This window comes from Leucopleurus acutus (assembly GCF_964270905.1).
Source record: "Leucopleurus acutus genome assembly, chromosome: 14".
NCBI lineage: Eukaryota > Metazoa > Chordata > Mammalia > Artiodactyla > Delphinidae > Leucopleurus > Leucopleurus acutus.
The window spans coordinates 13,845,956-13,863,465 of NC_139156.1; the positions used below are offsets into that span (position 1 = coordinate 13,845,956).

The 17,510-nt window shown below is 37.8% G+C and overlaps 1 protein-coding gene across 2 annotated transcripts in view; it reads left to right on the forward strand.

Moving 5' to 3' along the window:
* The window catches only part of SHTN1 (shootin 1), a 100,660-nt gene that overhangs the window by 69,016 nt on the left and 14,134 nt on the right, over positions 1 to 17,510 (forward strand). The window contains exons 13-16 of one of the 2 annotated variants that reach the window (XM_082854652.1): positions 2,304 to 2,413; positions 5,536 to 5,589; positions 10,723 to 10,843; positions 15,179 to 15,371. In XM_082854652.1, coding sequence (XP_082710778.1) covers positions 2,304 to 2,413; positions 5,536 to 5,589; positions 10,723 to 10,843; positions 15,179 to 15,371 — 478 coding nt within the window. Of the gene's footprint in view, positions 1 to 2,303; positions 2,414 to 5,535; positions 5,590 to 7,942; positions 8,709 to 10,722; positions 10,844 to 15,178; positions 15,372 to 17,510 lie in introns of those variants that run through there. The other variant, XM_082854653.1, reaches the window with a different exon arrangement.

Below are 17,510 nucleotides of genomic sequence, written 5' to 3' on the forward strand. Positions count from 1 at the left end.
GCTAGTTCAAAAACAGGGTCGGTGAGAGAGAAAGCTTGTGTAGCTAACCTAGCCATTGCCCTTGTGTTGTGCCTGAGTAGGGAATCTGATAAGAGTGATTTCTTTTCCTTAAGACCAATTAAGCCTTTACGTTTGAAAAAGACTGAGAAAATTTTATGAGCCTGGTTTATAATCTGTACACAATACAGATAGTGGCACTTCTCTGAATTATCACTGTGATTCTGGCAAGCAAAAATAAGAAACTACTTTAAATTCCTGTTGTGTTAGATGCTGCAGCAGACTTGAATGGTGTTGACCATAATTCTCCATCTGTCTGCCTTAATTAGTTTTTGTTTTGTGCATTTAATTGAGTTTTAGTCGTTCCTTACAGAGTGCTAATCTGTTTGTAGGCGATGTTCCTGTTGCCATGCAGCTCTTCCCAAGTCTTACTCAAAATGGCAGCCTTTCTGAAAATCGAATGGGTTTTGAAGATTTTTTTAAATTCCCTGGAATAAATTCCATACCCATACCAGGTGCTTGAATGACAGATCTGTGTCTTATTTCCTCTGATTTTGAAAACGGTCAGCAAAAGTACCATGTAGTGCATAATAGGTATTCAGATATTGAATAAGTGAGTCGGTGAATGAATGAATGAGTGAATCTCTGTTCATAGTAATTTTCTTGTCTGTCCCCTTGTTGAACATGTTTCTGAGCCATCAGCAGAGGTTGCCTTAGAAAATACTGCTTAAGGGCACATAATTGATCAACCCACAGCTTTGTTGTCTTTTCGTTTATTGGTGGATGAGTTCTGACCTTGGTGCCATGTCTCCCATGTTGCCTCACAAAAGATACTCTTTTGACTTCTGGAACTGAAAAATGCTGTTTGGATATTGAGAAATTTGAATTCCCAGCATTTCAGTGGCTTCTGAGGATGACAACACTATTTGAAATCAGGACTGTATTAGAAAACCTAGGTTATATGATGAATATAGCAGTGATCCCATCACTGTGATGTTGCAGAGTGGAGGATAATGGAGCCTCTGGATTCTCTAAGTTGCTCCCCTCAGCATGTATAAGAGGAATAGCTAACCAGGATTAGAGTGAAGTCTGCCATATTGCAGTAAAAGAAGCCATGATTTCGGCCTCCTTAGCGCAAAGCCTGACACGACTGTGAATTAGCTGGGGGATATAGTTGTGATTGCCTCCATTTAGAAGCCATTCTTTTGGGGTTTAATTGTTTCTGCTCAAATAGTAAAACTATTGATAGCCATTTAAAGCTCGAACTTTAACAAGTCAGTCAGTAGGTAGATGCTTGCTGAATGCCTACCATATGCCTGCCCCACAACGTGGAGTCTGTTGGAGGGTCTTTATGAGATATTTAAACTTGAATGTATTGGATACAGTGAGTTAGCTGGAGGTAAACACAAGATCTAGAGCTGCATTAATGGTGATAAATGTTCCAGAATGATTTGGTGCTTTTGGTTAAGCTGTTGTGCAAGAGACAGATTTCACTCTTCTGACCAACAGGTCTCAGCTCACCTCAGTTGCATTCATCTAGTTGATACATATTTCAACAGCTTTATTGTTTTTGCAGCCAAAGAGTGTAAAGATTAAACAATAGACAGTTGAAATTTTTTATCACATTTAATTACTTAACTGCAGTCATTTCTGGATGTATGTTTTCTTTTAACATTGACAATTTTAAAAGACTTGAAAAAGGTTTGGTTAAATGTTTCCTTCCCATATGATTCCTAAACAAAAGATGGCAATTTAAAAATAGATTTTATCTATTTGCTGCTCATCTTTTGACTGTGGATTTCTTCCAGGAGGTAAAAAAATCTCTTTGATCTTTTATTTTCAAATGGGCTTTTTGATAGTTATTCCTGCTTTGGTTGGATTTCTTTGACATAGGTTGTACTATAAGTTACAAAAACATCTTTGAGACAAAAGTGAATGGTTATTTGGAGTTAGGTACAAAATTAGGTTTTTAAAGACCTGGAGAAATTCAGGTCTATTATTATGCTGACAAACGGAACAAAATGTACTTTGTTTAACATAGATGAGCCAATACTGATTTCCAGGCTACAAATTAGACCTTAAATTTTATAACTCTTATTTCTCAAAGCAAATCTCTTATTAAAAGATTTTTATTAAAAAAATATTGCTACCTGGGAGCTGTTAACCTTAGTAAATTATTGGTGTTTTGTGACTCTGTCTGAAAAATGACTGTGGTTAATTACATAGTGCAGTCTTTCTAAGTTACCAGAAATAGGAAGTAGTTTTCTTGTAACATAAGATGATTTATGTGTGTGTTCTTTGAATAGCTGAAGAAGTCACAGACCTGAAGAGGCAAGCAGTTGAAGAGATGATGGACAGAATTAAAAAGGGAGTTCATCTCAGACCAGTTAATCAGACAGCTAGACCCAAGGCAAAGGTATGGAATGACTAAATGCTTTTTTCCCCTGATGTTTCTTTTTTTTAACGTAAAATTTTGAAATCTGATGAAAGCTGCATCAGAATTGACTGTCAAATCTTGGGTTAAGTCTAATGTGCCGTAAAAGCCTTTGCTTCATATAAGCACTTTTCAGAAGGACTCTGACCCATAGGAAACCTAGGTCACTACAGAAAGTAAGTCCTGTGGTTGCAGGGTGCTGCCGTCTCCTTGAGAGGGACATTGATATGAACTGTTATACCAAACAAGTAACAATTAGCACGCCCTTTATTTTCATCAATTCCTGGTGCTTGTGTGTAATTCAACAAGTATTTATTGAGTATCTACTATGTGCCAGGTACTGTTTTAGGCACCGGGAGTAAAGCAGTAAACAAGGCACAAAGATCCTTGCCTTCCCGAGGCTTCTGTTTTAGTGCGTGGGGGAGGGGAATCTGAGTGTGGGGATCACATCATATACCGTAGCAGACCTAAGACAACTTTTGAAAAATAGTGAGGTTTATAAGATTGTTTCCATTAATTTCACAGACCTATTCCCGATCACTTCAAGGAGAAACTTGTGTATCTGTATCATCAGCTGTCTTCTAAGCTAGACCACAGTGAGCTCCAGGGTCTGTGGAAGTACCTAGTGTCTAGTTCAGAGCTTTTCCTTCCCCTTGTATATCTGTCCCATTTAAATAGACTCAATAGTAGAGTTTTTGACATTTTTCTTGAAAAATGTTTTTTCCTTCCTCACTCTAATAAGGTAGCAGCAGATTGCTTCTCTTTCTTTTTCCTCTTCCTTTAAACCAAACTTTATGGTCCTTTCTTACTCTCAAGGATGCCCTTCTTCAGCTACTTCAGTGTCCCCGAGTGTCATGACTATTCACTAGAAATTCACCTGGGCTTTTAAAGTTGCCACTTTGTCACAGGCAAACAAGATAACTGGACAAGGCAGGAATGGCCGTGGTGTGGGCTGTCCAGGGAAAGGGGGTTGGGAAGAGGGAACGAGCATTCCACGCCAAGAGAAGATTCACATCTAGGGAAATGGAAGCTTCAGCCAGCTGTGGAGAGTAATTCAGTCTTGTGCTAGAGCTCTGAAAGCAAATGGGCAGAATGTAGAACTGGACGAGAAGCTGAGCGTGTAGATAGTTGGGCACAGCTCTTTCAGTGCCAGTGTCTGATGAGTGAGTGAAGAGCACTGTTGTTGGAGTCGGGTCCTTGCACTATCACCCAGCTTCCCGGGCTTCTTCTCCATAAGATACCCTCTCTGGCTCACACGGTTGTTGTTAGGGTCAAATAGAGTAAAATGTGAAACCACTTTAAAATGAAGGGTCTAAGTAGAACCTTAGAAAATAATACATTTTTATGGCTTTCATGTCACAACTAGTTTGGAAAGAATAGCAAAACCAAATTATTACTAGAGAAAAATGCAGTGTCGTAAAAGAAACAAAATTAGTTTAGAAAGAAAAATGTTGAAAACTTCTTAAATCCTAAGTGTTCTGTATGTACTTTCATTTTCGTTATATCACTTTGTCCTTTTTCTTTCTTGCCGTGACTCTTTCAACAGTTACACATTATTTAATGTCAGTTCAAAATCTGGAGGACAGCTGAACAAGGATCAGTGGACAACGGTTTTGTTTTGGGTTTTTTTGCTCTTAATCATTAAAACTGTGTAGATATAGTGGTGAATGACCTGGTCAGTAACCTTTAAAACAAATGGTCACTGCATGCCTCAGTGCAGACTTCTTCCCCCAGTACCATCAGTACTTTCCTGAAATGTCACCAGTTATGAGAGTATGCAGTCCAGGCTTTGAAAAGGCTTGTGCAGTCAGAGGGCAACTTGAGTGGCATAGCAGCACTTTTGAGTATGCCTTTAGGCAGGGTGTTTGTTCAGAAGTCGTAACATGTCACCGAACAGCTTACCTACAGAAGTCAAGCCTGCCTTGAGAGTACTAATTTAACTGCGTATTACTAAATTCCTTGATGTTGGTGGTGGTGCTGGTGTGGTTAAAATTAGTGTCTTAGAGCTTTTGACTGGCACTTGTGACTGCCACTGATGGCATGTGTATTTCACAGAAAACGGAGGCTATGAAAGTTGAACACCTTAGTTTAATTTGTACATGAGCAGCAAACCTCTCTCTCACTTTTTCTAACTGTACGTTTTTAAAAATTGGAATAGGATCTTATTCTTTTATTATCTTTTGAGAGGAAAGAATTATAGGTTGCCATTATTCACCTCCCATCTCTTGATGAAAGATTAGCCTTGCCTCTTTTCTAGGAATGAGAGGCCTGAGTGATTCCTTTCACTGTGTCTTGTAGGTTTTCTCTTCATCTCCTTTGTGAAAGGAAGTGGTACAGGGAAGATCAGAGGATTTTTTTTCAGCCATTTTTTCATTGAGGGGTCCACAAAGACTGTGGTATTATGGGGCAGGCAGGTATTACCCAGAATTTCATTTCAAATTATTTTGTTCGTGGTGTAGCCAGATGAGAACTGGGCTTGTAATCGAGACATCTGACTCAAATACAGAATTCCTCAAAGTGTAACTTTCCTCATAAGTAAGATGAAGTACTTGGACTGCACGCCCTCTGAGGTCTTTTACTACTCTGGTAGCTGGTGATGCTAACATTCCCCTGTGATCCCGGTTGTGAAATTCATGAAACTAGACGTGCCAGTCCTCTGTAAGCTGGCCTTGGCCTGGAGCTGACGGAGCTGAGAGGTGCTCTGCCCTGTTGCTTGCTTTCTGCTCTGCACTCCTGCCTTCCTAGTCCTCGTTTGCTGGCTCAAGTCCAGCAATGAGAGTGAAGAAGAGTTTATTGTAAAATGTTCTGAATAATTTGGAATTAAATCTTTGAAATTTAATGTTTACCAGATCTTTTCTACATATGATGATAGTAGGTAACAAAATGATGTGTAGAAGATGGTAGCTTGGCTCTTACCTAATTTTCTATTTAACTGCTCCTTGGGAGCATTAGCATGTCTAATATTTTTTACTAACCGTAAGACATAAACCTAATTTAAAAAATGTAGTCAATATAAGCCACCAACTCTTTGCCATGTAAAAGTCTTTGTTGGGTATCTTAAAACTGAATTACTCAGTCATTTTTCTTCTTTTTTACAATTGTAGCCAGAATCTTCAAAAGGCTCTGAAAGTGCAGTGAATGAACTAAAAGGAATACTGGTAAGAATAGATCTCAGTTTATTATTTAGTTAATGGGAAAATGGAAGAATATTTTAAAAATCTACTGTTATGAATAATTGGTTTTGATATATTTGATTTCCATTTACAGTAAGCCTCATTACTTTTGATAGTTTACTTGACTGTGCTGTGGACTCCTCCATTGGGTGTGTTAATAATGTGTCAGTACTTTGCTGTTTCTATTCTAAAAGAATGGGTACACTTTCCCGCAAATCATTGTTTCCTGTTCTTGTTCTCCAATACTTGTATTACAACTTGAAGATAAAGTGTCTGGCCAGATGTGAGGATCAGTACATGCTTATGTAGTAGATATATTATAAATATAAATATAGTAAATAATGTTATAAGTAAATCTATACATAGATTACAGTAGATTTATTTATAAGTAAATCTACGATAAAGGTAGTAGATAATAGTATATTGTATAGTAGTCTCTCACATGGATAGTGCTTAACTTTGGGGCATGAAAGTGGAATTCTTGGCACCTAAATATAAATCAGAGATTCTCCCCAAATATTTTAGCATCAGAGTCATAGTCTGCTTTTCTCACAGTTTTGAAAAGTCATGATAAATTTGGATAATAGAAGTTCCTTTCTTTATGTTACGAATTTCATTTTCTAAAAGTAATTCACATCCGTTAGAGAACATGCTTAATGCCCATCTCTAGTCATATTTCTTCTTTCCAAAGTATGAGATTTTGCCAACAAAATAAATGAGTACTGCCCTGTCTGACAGTTTCTGTCGGAGACAAATGCCTCACTTAGAAAATGTTTTGGATACTAAGAGCTTTATTCTCAGATCTTGTTACAGTCTCAATACCAGTTATTATGCACAGTAAGTCAACAAACATGGGGGCGGAGGTAGAGCTAATATTCCCATGTTCGTTGTTACTGTGCTAATTATGCATTGCATGCAGACATCCACATAATTGTGGTAAACAAAATTATTTTCATCAAGCATGAAACAGTAGACTTAACTCGGAATGGCTTAATTAGTTTGCTGTAGTTTTTAGGTGAGTGGAATTAATACTAAAGAGAGGTATGTAGCACTGGCTAACAGTAGTGGTCTACCTACAGAATAAAGTATTAAAACCATGGAAAAAGTATGTAGTTATTATCTCATGGATTCTTTGGTGAGAAAATTTTGTTATCCAGTGTTCTGTTAAGGAGAATGCCCTATGACAGTCCTTTTTGTTGTCTCTACATTGTAATGCTAATTTTTGTTCATGAAAATGCCCCCAGGGGCATTTGGAGGTTCTAGGGTCATAGTTCTGATCCTCAGTGAAAGAGTAAACTTCACTGTTTTTTAAGTCAGGTTTATTTGAAAAATCAGACATCTACATGAGATACATATGATATTTGATTACCCAGGTTACCCCACTTGCTGATAATGCTGGTTGGTAGCAAGTTTACTGAAAATCACAGCATTGCTTTTAAAGATCATGTTCACTATACAATCATACTCACTATAGTTTTGTGCCACTTCAAGGAGAGAAATTTGTGAACAGATTTTTGTGGAATAACTTAACAAATTATAAAAATTGTCAAAACATCTTTCTTTTCTTCAAATTGCCCTCATCCTCTTTTGTCCTGGATTTATCATTAGATTTCTCTACTTTACATGGCATTAATGTGTATCACTAATAGCTGTTATTCTTTGCATTAAATTTTTTTAAAGTGGAACTCACGATGCTCTCCCCTACTCTTCTGTGCCAAATGGCAACTTTCCACTACTACCACACACGTTTCCCTTGAGGGATGATGGATCACTTGTAACTCCCAGTCACTTGGGGCCAATAAACCATACTTCTTTTAGGAGAGAAAGGAAGCCCCTATCAGATGGGGCTCTATTGGTGCTTCTTGCTGGAGTTCAGACTATTAGTATTATCAGAATTTAGTACCCAGCAAAGTACATGACATGAACCTCACAGTTGTGGCATGTGAGAAACAAACATGAAAAGAACATAAAAAGTCTACAGATTGTGTACTGAAGTGGAAAGTGAGCACCTGTACCAAGAGATGCCAAGAAACCAAGAAGCTCTGTGTTCAGTTCTACTGCAAAACAGAAACCGGGAATGAACTCAGTCTGGGGGTGTTTTTACTGCAATGAAAGTGACCTGAGTTGTAAGCCTACTGCTGAAACTTAGCACATGGGTAGAAAACACATCTCGTGTTTGGGGGAGTTGTACACTTTTCAAGCCAATTTTTAAAGTCTCAATGTTGACTGAACTTATTCTTCCAAGTCTATTTACACTTAATTTTTAAAGTTGTGTATTTTGTGGATAAAAAATATATAGCTATTTCTCATAGTCACACAAGGGTTTCTTTTTTTTTAGGTTTCGCAAACCTCTTGAGCCACACCAGCCATTTAAAAGCCACTCTAAGTGGAAACGGGCATTTCCAAAGAATAAATCAACAGAAATTAATCAGAAAGTCTCTTCTCAAGTTCAGTTGCCTCTAAATCAAAGAGACAAGAACAACTTTTTAAAAATTCACTTTTAGGTCTTTTTTGAACATCTTCAGCTTTTCAAATTACCCAGGAATTGTTGAATAGTTAATTTTGTTCCCTGACAATTAGAGTTGTTGGTATTATGAACATTTATCTAACATGGAGATTAAGACTGTTAAATGATGAAAGCGGTTTGGAGTAGAAATAGAAATTAGAAAAGTTAAGTTCAAGGTCCAGCCCTATCACTGACTTACTGTGGGACCTGGCCCAAAACGCTGAGGATCACTGATTTATAGGATTCTCTTTTCTGTGAAGTGAAGGAATTGTATGTACCACGTGGTGATTTGTGATTTCTCTAATTTTAGGATTATAATATAAGTAGATAATTAAGACAGTCTTGGTACTTCATTAGCTGAGCTCCTTTATCACGTCGGTTGAGATCCATACAGAAACCTTTCCTCCATAATTGCCTCCATATTTAAAGTTTGCTCCTATACTAACCTAGTCAACCGCCTTGGTCAGTGAATGGAGAAAAAAATTGGGAATTCAAGGATTAGAACTTGGAAAATGAATTCCTTCAGTATCAGGTGCGATGAGAGGATAGCTCACCACAGTCAGGAGTTTGGGGAAGTAATGCGGTTATCCAAACAAAAATAGAGACTCTTGTGAAAGGTAAATTCTTCAATAAAAGATATCCTTGGAAGGTATATGTGTATGTACATGTACATACACACATACACAGACACATATCTTTTTCTTGAATTAACTCTAGCCATTGGGAAAATCACACAGAATGTCCTTGATGTTCAAACAGTCTGGTAGTTTGAGTGATTTTAGTAAGGGCCATAAGTTTTTCTGTTTACAAATGATAGAACTTTTTAAAAATTATAAACACAAATGATTTGGGAATAGTTTTTCTAATGCATTAAAAAAAATTTATCTGAATTGGTTTTAGTTCTGTTTTCGTTACCTTATCAGTGTTAATCCTACCTTACTATATAACTCTTTGATGAGTGGGTACAGATCTGCATTGTTAACTGTTAAATAAAGAAATCATCTAATTTTTTAAATTATAAAATAAGCTATTACAGTGTTACATGTAATATGATTTTCCTTTAATGTATGTTATGAATTTTTGCAATAAATCCAAAGTAGAAAGAGGTTCTTCCAGGGGGAAAGTATCAGATGCCTGATTAAAATATGAGCCTTAAGAATTTTACACATCAGTTTTGGTTAGCTAGCTGACAGCAGAGGAATATAATCTCCTAATCTTGTTGGTCAGTTTTTCCAGCAACAGACTGCTTTTCTATAACTTTGTGCAGTTAGGGAGAAAAACACCTTTCTAACCGAACCAACATAATAACCTATATCATGTGAGATTTGTAACTACCTAATTTTACAAGCTACTTTTTTTGTTTTATAGGTTAAAGAAGAAACATGAGTTACCATTTTAGCTAGTAGGATTCTTAGAATCGTTCAGGGAGTTGGCAGGGGCAGGGAGCAGCGTTCAGGCAAGCCCATAGTGAGCTGAAGTGACAAAGGCTGGCCTACTTGTTAGCCTGGGTGGACAAAGCCTGCCTTCCGACTCTGGCCTGAAGTCTGGCAAGTTATACCTGACTTGAGGTTCTGATTTTCTCTGATGAAAAGATTGTGGTTCAGCTGGGTTTTTATTCCCCCCTAAGCCTGCGGCACAGCTGAGGAGGGCTCTTTCAAAGAAATAGGGGGCATTTCTTAGAAAAGAAAATGGACCACTTGTAATGGTGGGGTGCTAAATCCTTACCCCTTAAATCTACAAAGAAGTGTGTCACCCAGTGTTCTGTACAAACACTTGGCTGGTAATGGAGATAGAAGACCGTAGCTCTCCCTCCATAACATACTTCCTGGAGGAGCCAGGGCAGGGGAGCACTGCCTGGGTCTTCCTCTGTCCTCTTGAAAGTCAGTACGCCTTTCAGCAGGAGCACAGCTTTATGGCATCTCTTGTTTCCTTCAGTGTCTTCCGGGTGCTGAGTAATCCATTCATTCACTGCCTCCTCTGTTCAGGAGTGTGGGATTACGGCGCCGGCCCTTCCTTGCCTCCCTGTAGACTGTAGCGTTTGCTCTTTCACAGAGAAGCGAGGTGTGCTCAGCGTAGCACCTCCTGGGTTAGGCCGCCGGAGAGCGTTATGTGCTTCCTTCGGCAGCACGCCTTGTCACCAGGTGTGCGGCCAGGGTCATTCTCTCTGAAGAATCGGCCACATTTTTCAGTGCCGCAAGGATTTGGGTCAGTAACTCATGGCTGCCATGTCAAGATAACCTTCTAAGGTGAGTTCAGTATATCTGTTTTCTTCTCCGCGTGGTCGACCAACACACATCAGAATCTTAATCATCAATGTGCAAGTACCTTCCCACCACTGAATTTCATATAGTTAGCCCATCAAGAGGTATTCTTGTGCTGTTCTTTTGCTACGAAAGCTAACATCTTACATCATCAGTAGCATCTTCTTAAATGATCCAACACTGTGTGTTAAAGATATGCACATTAAAAATACATATATAGCAAATTCATTTTAGTTCCTAATTCCATTCAAATTCTGGTAATGTTTTGGTGGTTTGACTTTTATATTCTTTTGTGTATTGTATTAAGACATTAACCTTTTTGTTTTTGTTTTTGTTTTGTTTTCACTTTAGGGGACACTTAACAAATCCACTAGTTCAAGAAGCTTAAAATCCCTTCACATTGAAAACAGTGAAACTGAGTTAGAAAGGATTTTGCGTCGCAGAAAGTTGACAACAGAAGCAGATAGCAGTAGTAAGCTGGTTTGAATTTTCCACGGTTCTACTCTTCCTCTCTGAAGCATCTTCCTTTAAGTGTCTCTTTAACATAAAATGATCTTTTAAAAATTATTATTAAATTTTTTTATGTGAATGAGAAGTATTGGATGGCAAAGGTACTTAATGGGTATCTCATAAGAGTGCTTATGTATTTTTATTTATTGGTATGTTTATTTATTTGTAGGGAATCAGGCTTTTATGGATCTTGTTTGCTTAAGGCAAGATGCCCTTTGGTAAAGACATCCGGGATGGACTTTGGCAACAATGTAGCATTGAGTAAAGGCTCCGGAACCAGAAGGCATGAGTTTGAATCCTAGCTTTGCAGTTTACTGCTTGCCCTTTAAGCAAATTACTTAACCTCTCTGTGCCTCAATTTCTTCATCTATAAAATGAGGATAATAAAAGCACCACCTCATAGGATTATTCTAAGGATTAAGTCAGTATATTTCAATATATAAAAATTGCTTAGCACTGTGCCTGGAACAAAGAGCACAATAGTTAGTAATAATAGTCGTAATTACAAATCAGTTACAAATGCAAAGAAATCGTCTTTATTTTTCATATCCATTTAGTTTATTGTCCCTGCCTGTGAATCAAGTGAATGAGAAAGTCCAGCTCTGTCATCAACTATAAATGACCATCTGAGCATCTTGAGATCACAGTTTGCATTGGTATCATGATATGCGTGTATTAGACTTCAAAGTGTGTTTCAGAACTCACTTTGTATGTCTTCAGTTTTTTTTCCATAAGCTTGATCATGGGAATTAGCAGAAACCTTTATGAGGTTTTCCCCTTGTTGCCAGGAGGCTGCTTTTGAAAAACTCCCCTAAACTAAAACTAATAGCAACCACAGCTAATGTACTGAATCTTTTAGACTCTGTTCAATCAACTCCAATTAGTCTATTGTAACAGTTTAAATTTGCATTGTTGTCATGTCTATCAAGTTTAAATTGCTAGAATATTAAGGATTTGGGTTTTTGATAATCAAGCTCTAGCTTTCATGTAGGGATTTACTCAATGGAGTAAATTGGTTCCTTGAACCAGAAGCAGCATAATATCAGCCAAACCGTTTTTATAAAAAGATGAAGACTTTGTGCCCTTCTTTAAAAAAAAAAAATTAGCCATTCAGTTTGTTCTAGAAATTCTGCTGTTAGTATCCTGTAAGAATTACCACCACCCCACGCCCAAATAACCAACTCTCAGGAAAACTAAGGGATGCCATAAGAGACTTTTTTCCCCCTTATGTTCGCTTTACAAGAATTTACCAGCCTCCATAATGAATTGTTATTCACTTGTGAGTTAGTGCTGTGACTTTTCCAGCATTTCATCCTGAAAGTATTCATGTAGTTTTCATTAATTTTTAGGACTTTGCGAATGCCATTTTTGTGCTCTGTCATTTACATTTTGTATTTTGCCACTGACCTTTTTGTTCCTCCAGAAACATTCTTTCTTCACTCACTTAGTCAAACTTGCAGCACTCACTATTTCAGAGTTAGTTTTCCATGGGAGAAATGAGGAAACATTTTTATTTTAGTCAATATGAAGATTTGAGTATTTCAAAGTGTGGAGAAAGGTAGGAACACATTTTATGGACATGGTGAGACTCTTTCATTTTACTGATTATATTCCACCAGTATACAAATATTCAAGGTATCATTTGAGGGAAGTTAGAATAAGAGATACATATTCAATAGAATCATTAATATTTGGATAGAGAAATAAGAACTGTGTAATTGGCAGGATGGAGAGGAAACATACTGAAGGGAGTGACTTGTAAGTGAGCAGAAATTTTCTTTTGAGCTCCCTAGTAGCCAAAGCCAAAAAAAAAAAAAAAGGGTGTGTGGGGGGATAGAGAGGACACAAACTTACAAACTCTATCATCTAGTAAAAGAAATAACTTATTTTTTTTACATGGTTCAAATGTTTTGCAAGCATCAAACTGGCAGAGGTATTTACTATGTAATCTTTTTATAAAGGGCATGGAATGAGAAAATGAAAATTCCAGGGGGCAAATAAGATGCTAAAGTAGCACAACTGCATAGTGGGAGCAAATTACAGAGAGAAGTTTGATAGGTTTGTTCCTCAGGTGCATTTGAATCTCTGAGATTTTTTTCTTCTGCGCACAAAGGGTTATGGAAAGGCTAAAGGTGAGATTACAAAGTGGAGAAAGGAAGCATCATAATTGAGGCAGAGGCAGCCTGAGGTTGGCAGAACTCATATCCCAAGTTAGTATCTCCCTCAGGGGCCACAGAAACACCTTTTTCTTTAGAATTTTTCTTACGGGGCTAACTGGTATTTCCTTGATTTACCTAGACTGTGGGCTACAAAACTGACATTTCTAAGAGCAGCAAGTGCCTCTTGGAAAACATTGGACTGCTTAAATAGGATGCAATAATAATAGTGTTCATCATCATCATCATCTTAAACATTAGGCATTTTTCTTTATTTCTTTTTGTATGTAAGAAAAATAACAGCTCTGGCTCAGCTCACCCACTCTCCCTCCTTTTGAATTGGCTTCAGTTGCAGAACAGCAGCAGGCGTTGGTGTGTATTCAGAAACAGATCTTGCTTTTCTACAAGGACAGATTGTTTAAAGCTATCTATAGTATTGCAGTCAACAGTTACCCAAGGGCTGAGCAGAGCTGCTCTGAAGCACATCTTACGTTCAGCTTCATATTTATACTTTGAGGAATGAACTTTCTTGATCTTTCTGCCCTTTTCTCTTTACCCCCACATCCCCATGCAGCGTGAGGCTTGTCACAGGCAGGAGGGAAGGGCCTTTTGAACCAGAATATTCTATAATGTCACAAATTTGTCTGCTCAGACGGTACAGAAGAAATAAATGAGAAAGGCAGACACTGATGCTTTGTGAGCTGAGGCTTTCTACCAGACCAGGGAGGATCTGTGTCTCCCACGTGGAGTAAGTCTAGAGGAGCTGCAGTAACAGAATGGCTGCACAATTTCCCAGCCCCTCTTAGATAGGTTTTTCAAATTATAACGTCATTTTTGGAGTTCATATGTTTGTTATACTGCATCAGACACATTCATATACAAATGTAAGAATAAAATTCCAAAGCCTAATATTAATAATCAAGGATTAGCTAGCATTTTGGATTGTACCCACCAGTCCTTTCCATTTTAGGAGATGATCTGACATTTCTTAAGGATATAGAGAGTCCCAAGTTTTTCTTTTTTTTTTTTTTTTTTGCGGTATGTGGGCCTCTCACTGCCGCGACCCCTCCCGCCCCAGAGCACAGGCTCCGGACGCGCAGGCTTCGGACGCGCAGGCTCAGCCGCCATGGCTCACGGGCCCAGCCGCTCCGCGGCATGCGGGATCTTCCCGGACCGGGGCACGAACCCGTGTCCCCTGCATCGGCAGGCGGACCCTCAACCACTGCGCCACCAGGGAAGCCCAAGTTTTGCTTTTTTTTTTAGCCTCACCTTTCAGGGTTGTTCTCTAGCTTATTTTTTTAGACGTTCTAATTTTATTTGTACATTCGTGACATTTCATAAATTGCTTCGTTTTAAAAGGATTCCTTCTGAAGTTTTAAGAAAGACATACTAGAGTCTTGCTTTGAAAAAACTGTCTAGGATAGTATCTTCCTAACTGAAGATAGAAAAAAAAGTAATGATGGAGCTTAGCTTCAATGCATAGAAGTTTTAGACTGATATGCCAATAATTGTAGTAACAAGCCCTATTATAGTTTTCTGATCCTATCCAAAGAGCAGAAAAGTCCAAAAGGTAAACAGCCAAACTCTTTGCCACTTAATTTTTATAATCCTGTGTCTGTATTTTAAGAGGAAATAAACCCACTTACTTCTCAATCACATTAAAATGAAAATGTTCATAAAAGCTATTTAAGGCTCAGGAAGCCTTCATGAGCCTTTTAAAAAGAGCTTTTTGACATCATTCCATTTTCTGTTTAAAATCAGAGCTGAGTTTTGGAAAGAATTAACTCTTGAGAGGCCAAATGATTCAAGTAGAGCTGTCAGAAAGCCATGCTCTGTGAGAAGTAAAGACTTCACAGTTCCAGTATTACTAAAGGACTCTGGTCAGTTGAGGAAACCATGGCCTGGGGTTTTAGAGTTTGTTAAAGGTCTGTACACAATTTCTCAGCGTGGTCCTGAAAAGCAGGAGTACCACCAAAGCAGAGCAGATTTCTAATAGGAGCATTTTCCAGCATGCTCTTGAAATTTTAACAAAACTTGGCCTTTTCACTTCCTGAGGGATTTTCAGCTCATCTGTTTTTCAGTACCATATTAATAAGCATCGAACAGAATTATTAAACTTGAGGTATGTGTTTGGTTTTAAGGTCCAACTGGAATATTAGCCACCTCAGAGTCCAAATCCATGCCAGTGTTGGGTTCTGTATCCAGTGTAACAAAAACAGCCTTGAACAAGAAAACTCTGGAGGCAGAATTCAACAGCCCGTCCCCCCCAACACCTGAGCCAGGTGAAGGGTCGTGTAAATTGGAAGGATGCACAAGTTCCAAGGTTACATTTCAGTAAGTAATGATGCTCTTTACTAAGTAGTGTGTAGAAGAATCTGTGATGACTAATTTGTGTGTTACTTTGTTTCTCCTTAGATAGAGATTTCAATTTGGTTAGCCAATAAATACTCTTCTTCCTCTGTTTGATGAGCCAACTTTTGATTCCAGGCTCCTAGCTTAGAGGTCTTATTCTGATGCAAAGCAGACATGTATAAAGAGAATTCCATCCCTAAGCTGGTTTGGTAAAATCAGATTCTTCTTCTACACAAAGAATTGACTTGGATGATCCTTATTCAGCATCAGAAAACACTTAATCATTCTTTCAAGATTAAATACTTAGATCATCCCTCTTAATGGTTCATGAGCAGCCAAAGAAGATACTAGATCTTCAAACTTACTTTGAAGGGTATGTTTTTACAGCCTTATTTTCTAATTCTCAAAGATGTGCCTTAATATTGCTCTATTCTGAGACTGAAAACACGCTATGTAAAGAGTTACCTATATATGGCTTGAAAGTGGCACTTTGATTGACAAAGAATTAATCCTGCTATTGAATGTGTTTCAGACAGATCTGGTGGAGGATCAGTTTGTTTTATAACAATGGCAAGCTCTTTTTGAAATTAGTCTAGTTTTGCTTTAGTTCTCTTGCCAGGATGTCAGCTGGTTTGTCACATAAAGAAAAGGAAGAGGTGAGACAAATCAGATCAGCAAATATTGTAATCATGGTTAATTAAACCTTTGATTTTCCGTTCTGTCAGGGGAGAAAGAACCCTTTTTTGTAGCTGTACCTGTCTTAGTTTAAAAGGTAAAGCCTGGACAAATGAAGTTGCGATTCAGTTTAGATCTATTTTTGCCAACTGGTATTTTCTTCCAGTCTTGCGTTTCTCTTATTGGTACTATTAACTTTTTTCCCCTCTTTTGGAATGAATGACCTTCTTTGCTGATTTACAGTTTTATCTAATTTCATTGTGTTTAAAAAGTACATTTTCTCCTGCAGTAATGTGTTTTCTTTCTTTTGACTGGAGTCATTTGAACAGTTCTAACAGAAAAATGATCTATATTCATTCTTCGTCTGTCCTATTAAATTTGTTTAGCACCTAATTTGACACCAACAGTCTGGCTGCATTTGAACCAGTATCCAGACACAAAAGCAATTTGGCTGAGACAACTTAGTTTCTGAGAAATGCTATAGTGTGTGTGTATAGATTTTTTTTTCCTTTACCATTTTACACAGATAATCTTAATCAGAAAATACTGCAACTCCTTCCTTCTTTTGTCTGCCTTTTATTCTCCAGAAGTAAGTGGAAATTACATTTCCAAGAAAGGAAATGAAATAATTGCAGACCCAAGGTCTGCAAAATGTGTGCTGAATTGACAGTGAAAAGGATCCATTTGTTGACAGACACAGTTGTTAGATGCCATAAAGGCCTATGTGAAGCTCAATTTATTTCTCATCTTGCTTGTTCAATGACTGTTTAAGAGACACGTTTCTATTTATCTACTTAAAGCACTAATACAAATAGTCTGTGCTGCTGTATTAACTTTTAAACTTTGTAATCTAATGCTTGATTATTCAGTTCTTGACATGCTTTAGCTGAAATAACTAACGCCATGCATTTTCATATTGACAGTCATTTACCAAAGAAGAGTGCCTTTCTGAAAAACGTGTTTCTTAAGTACAATTAGACTATCCAAATGAATCCAAGTGTCTTGTGTATGTACATGGTAATTATTCACTTCCCAGACGTGCTTCATTCATTTATGTTTAAACCTAGCTTTTTACTGAGTAAAAGAACTTAATGTAGTCATATGTAAGCTTTAAAAGTAAAAACTCATGGGATTTCTCAGGATTCCCTGAAAGAGGTTTAGCTACCAGGAATGAGAAGGGTTATTTTCAGGCTGTTTCTGGCTGGCTTTGGCTAGCAGGTTCATTCTGTTATACTAGCCATAAGGTAGAGGCAACCACATTGTCTTACCTCATAGACCTGATTTGTCACTTTGAAGTGAGATCAGCAGTTAAAAAGTGCAAATGTTCCCTTTGCTTTTAAAAAGTGCCTTTGCTCTCTGGTAATGGCACCCTTATTTTGATCTGTGGCGACACCACCGTAGTGTTTTTCAGGTGAGTGGTATTATCGGCTCTTGACAGGGAATCAA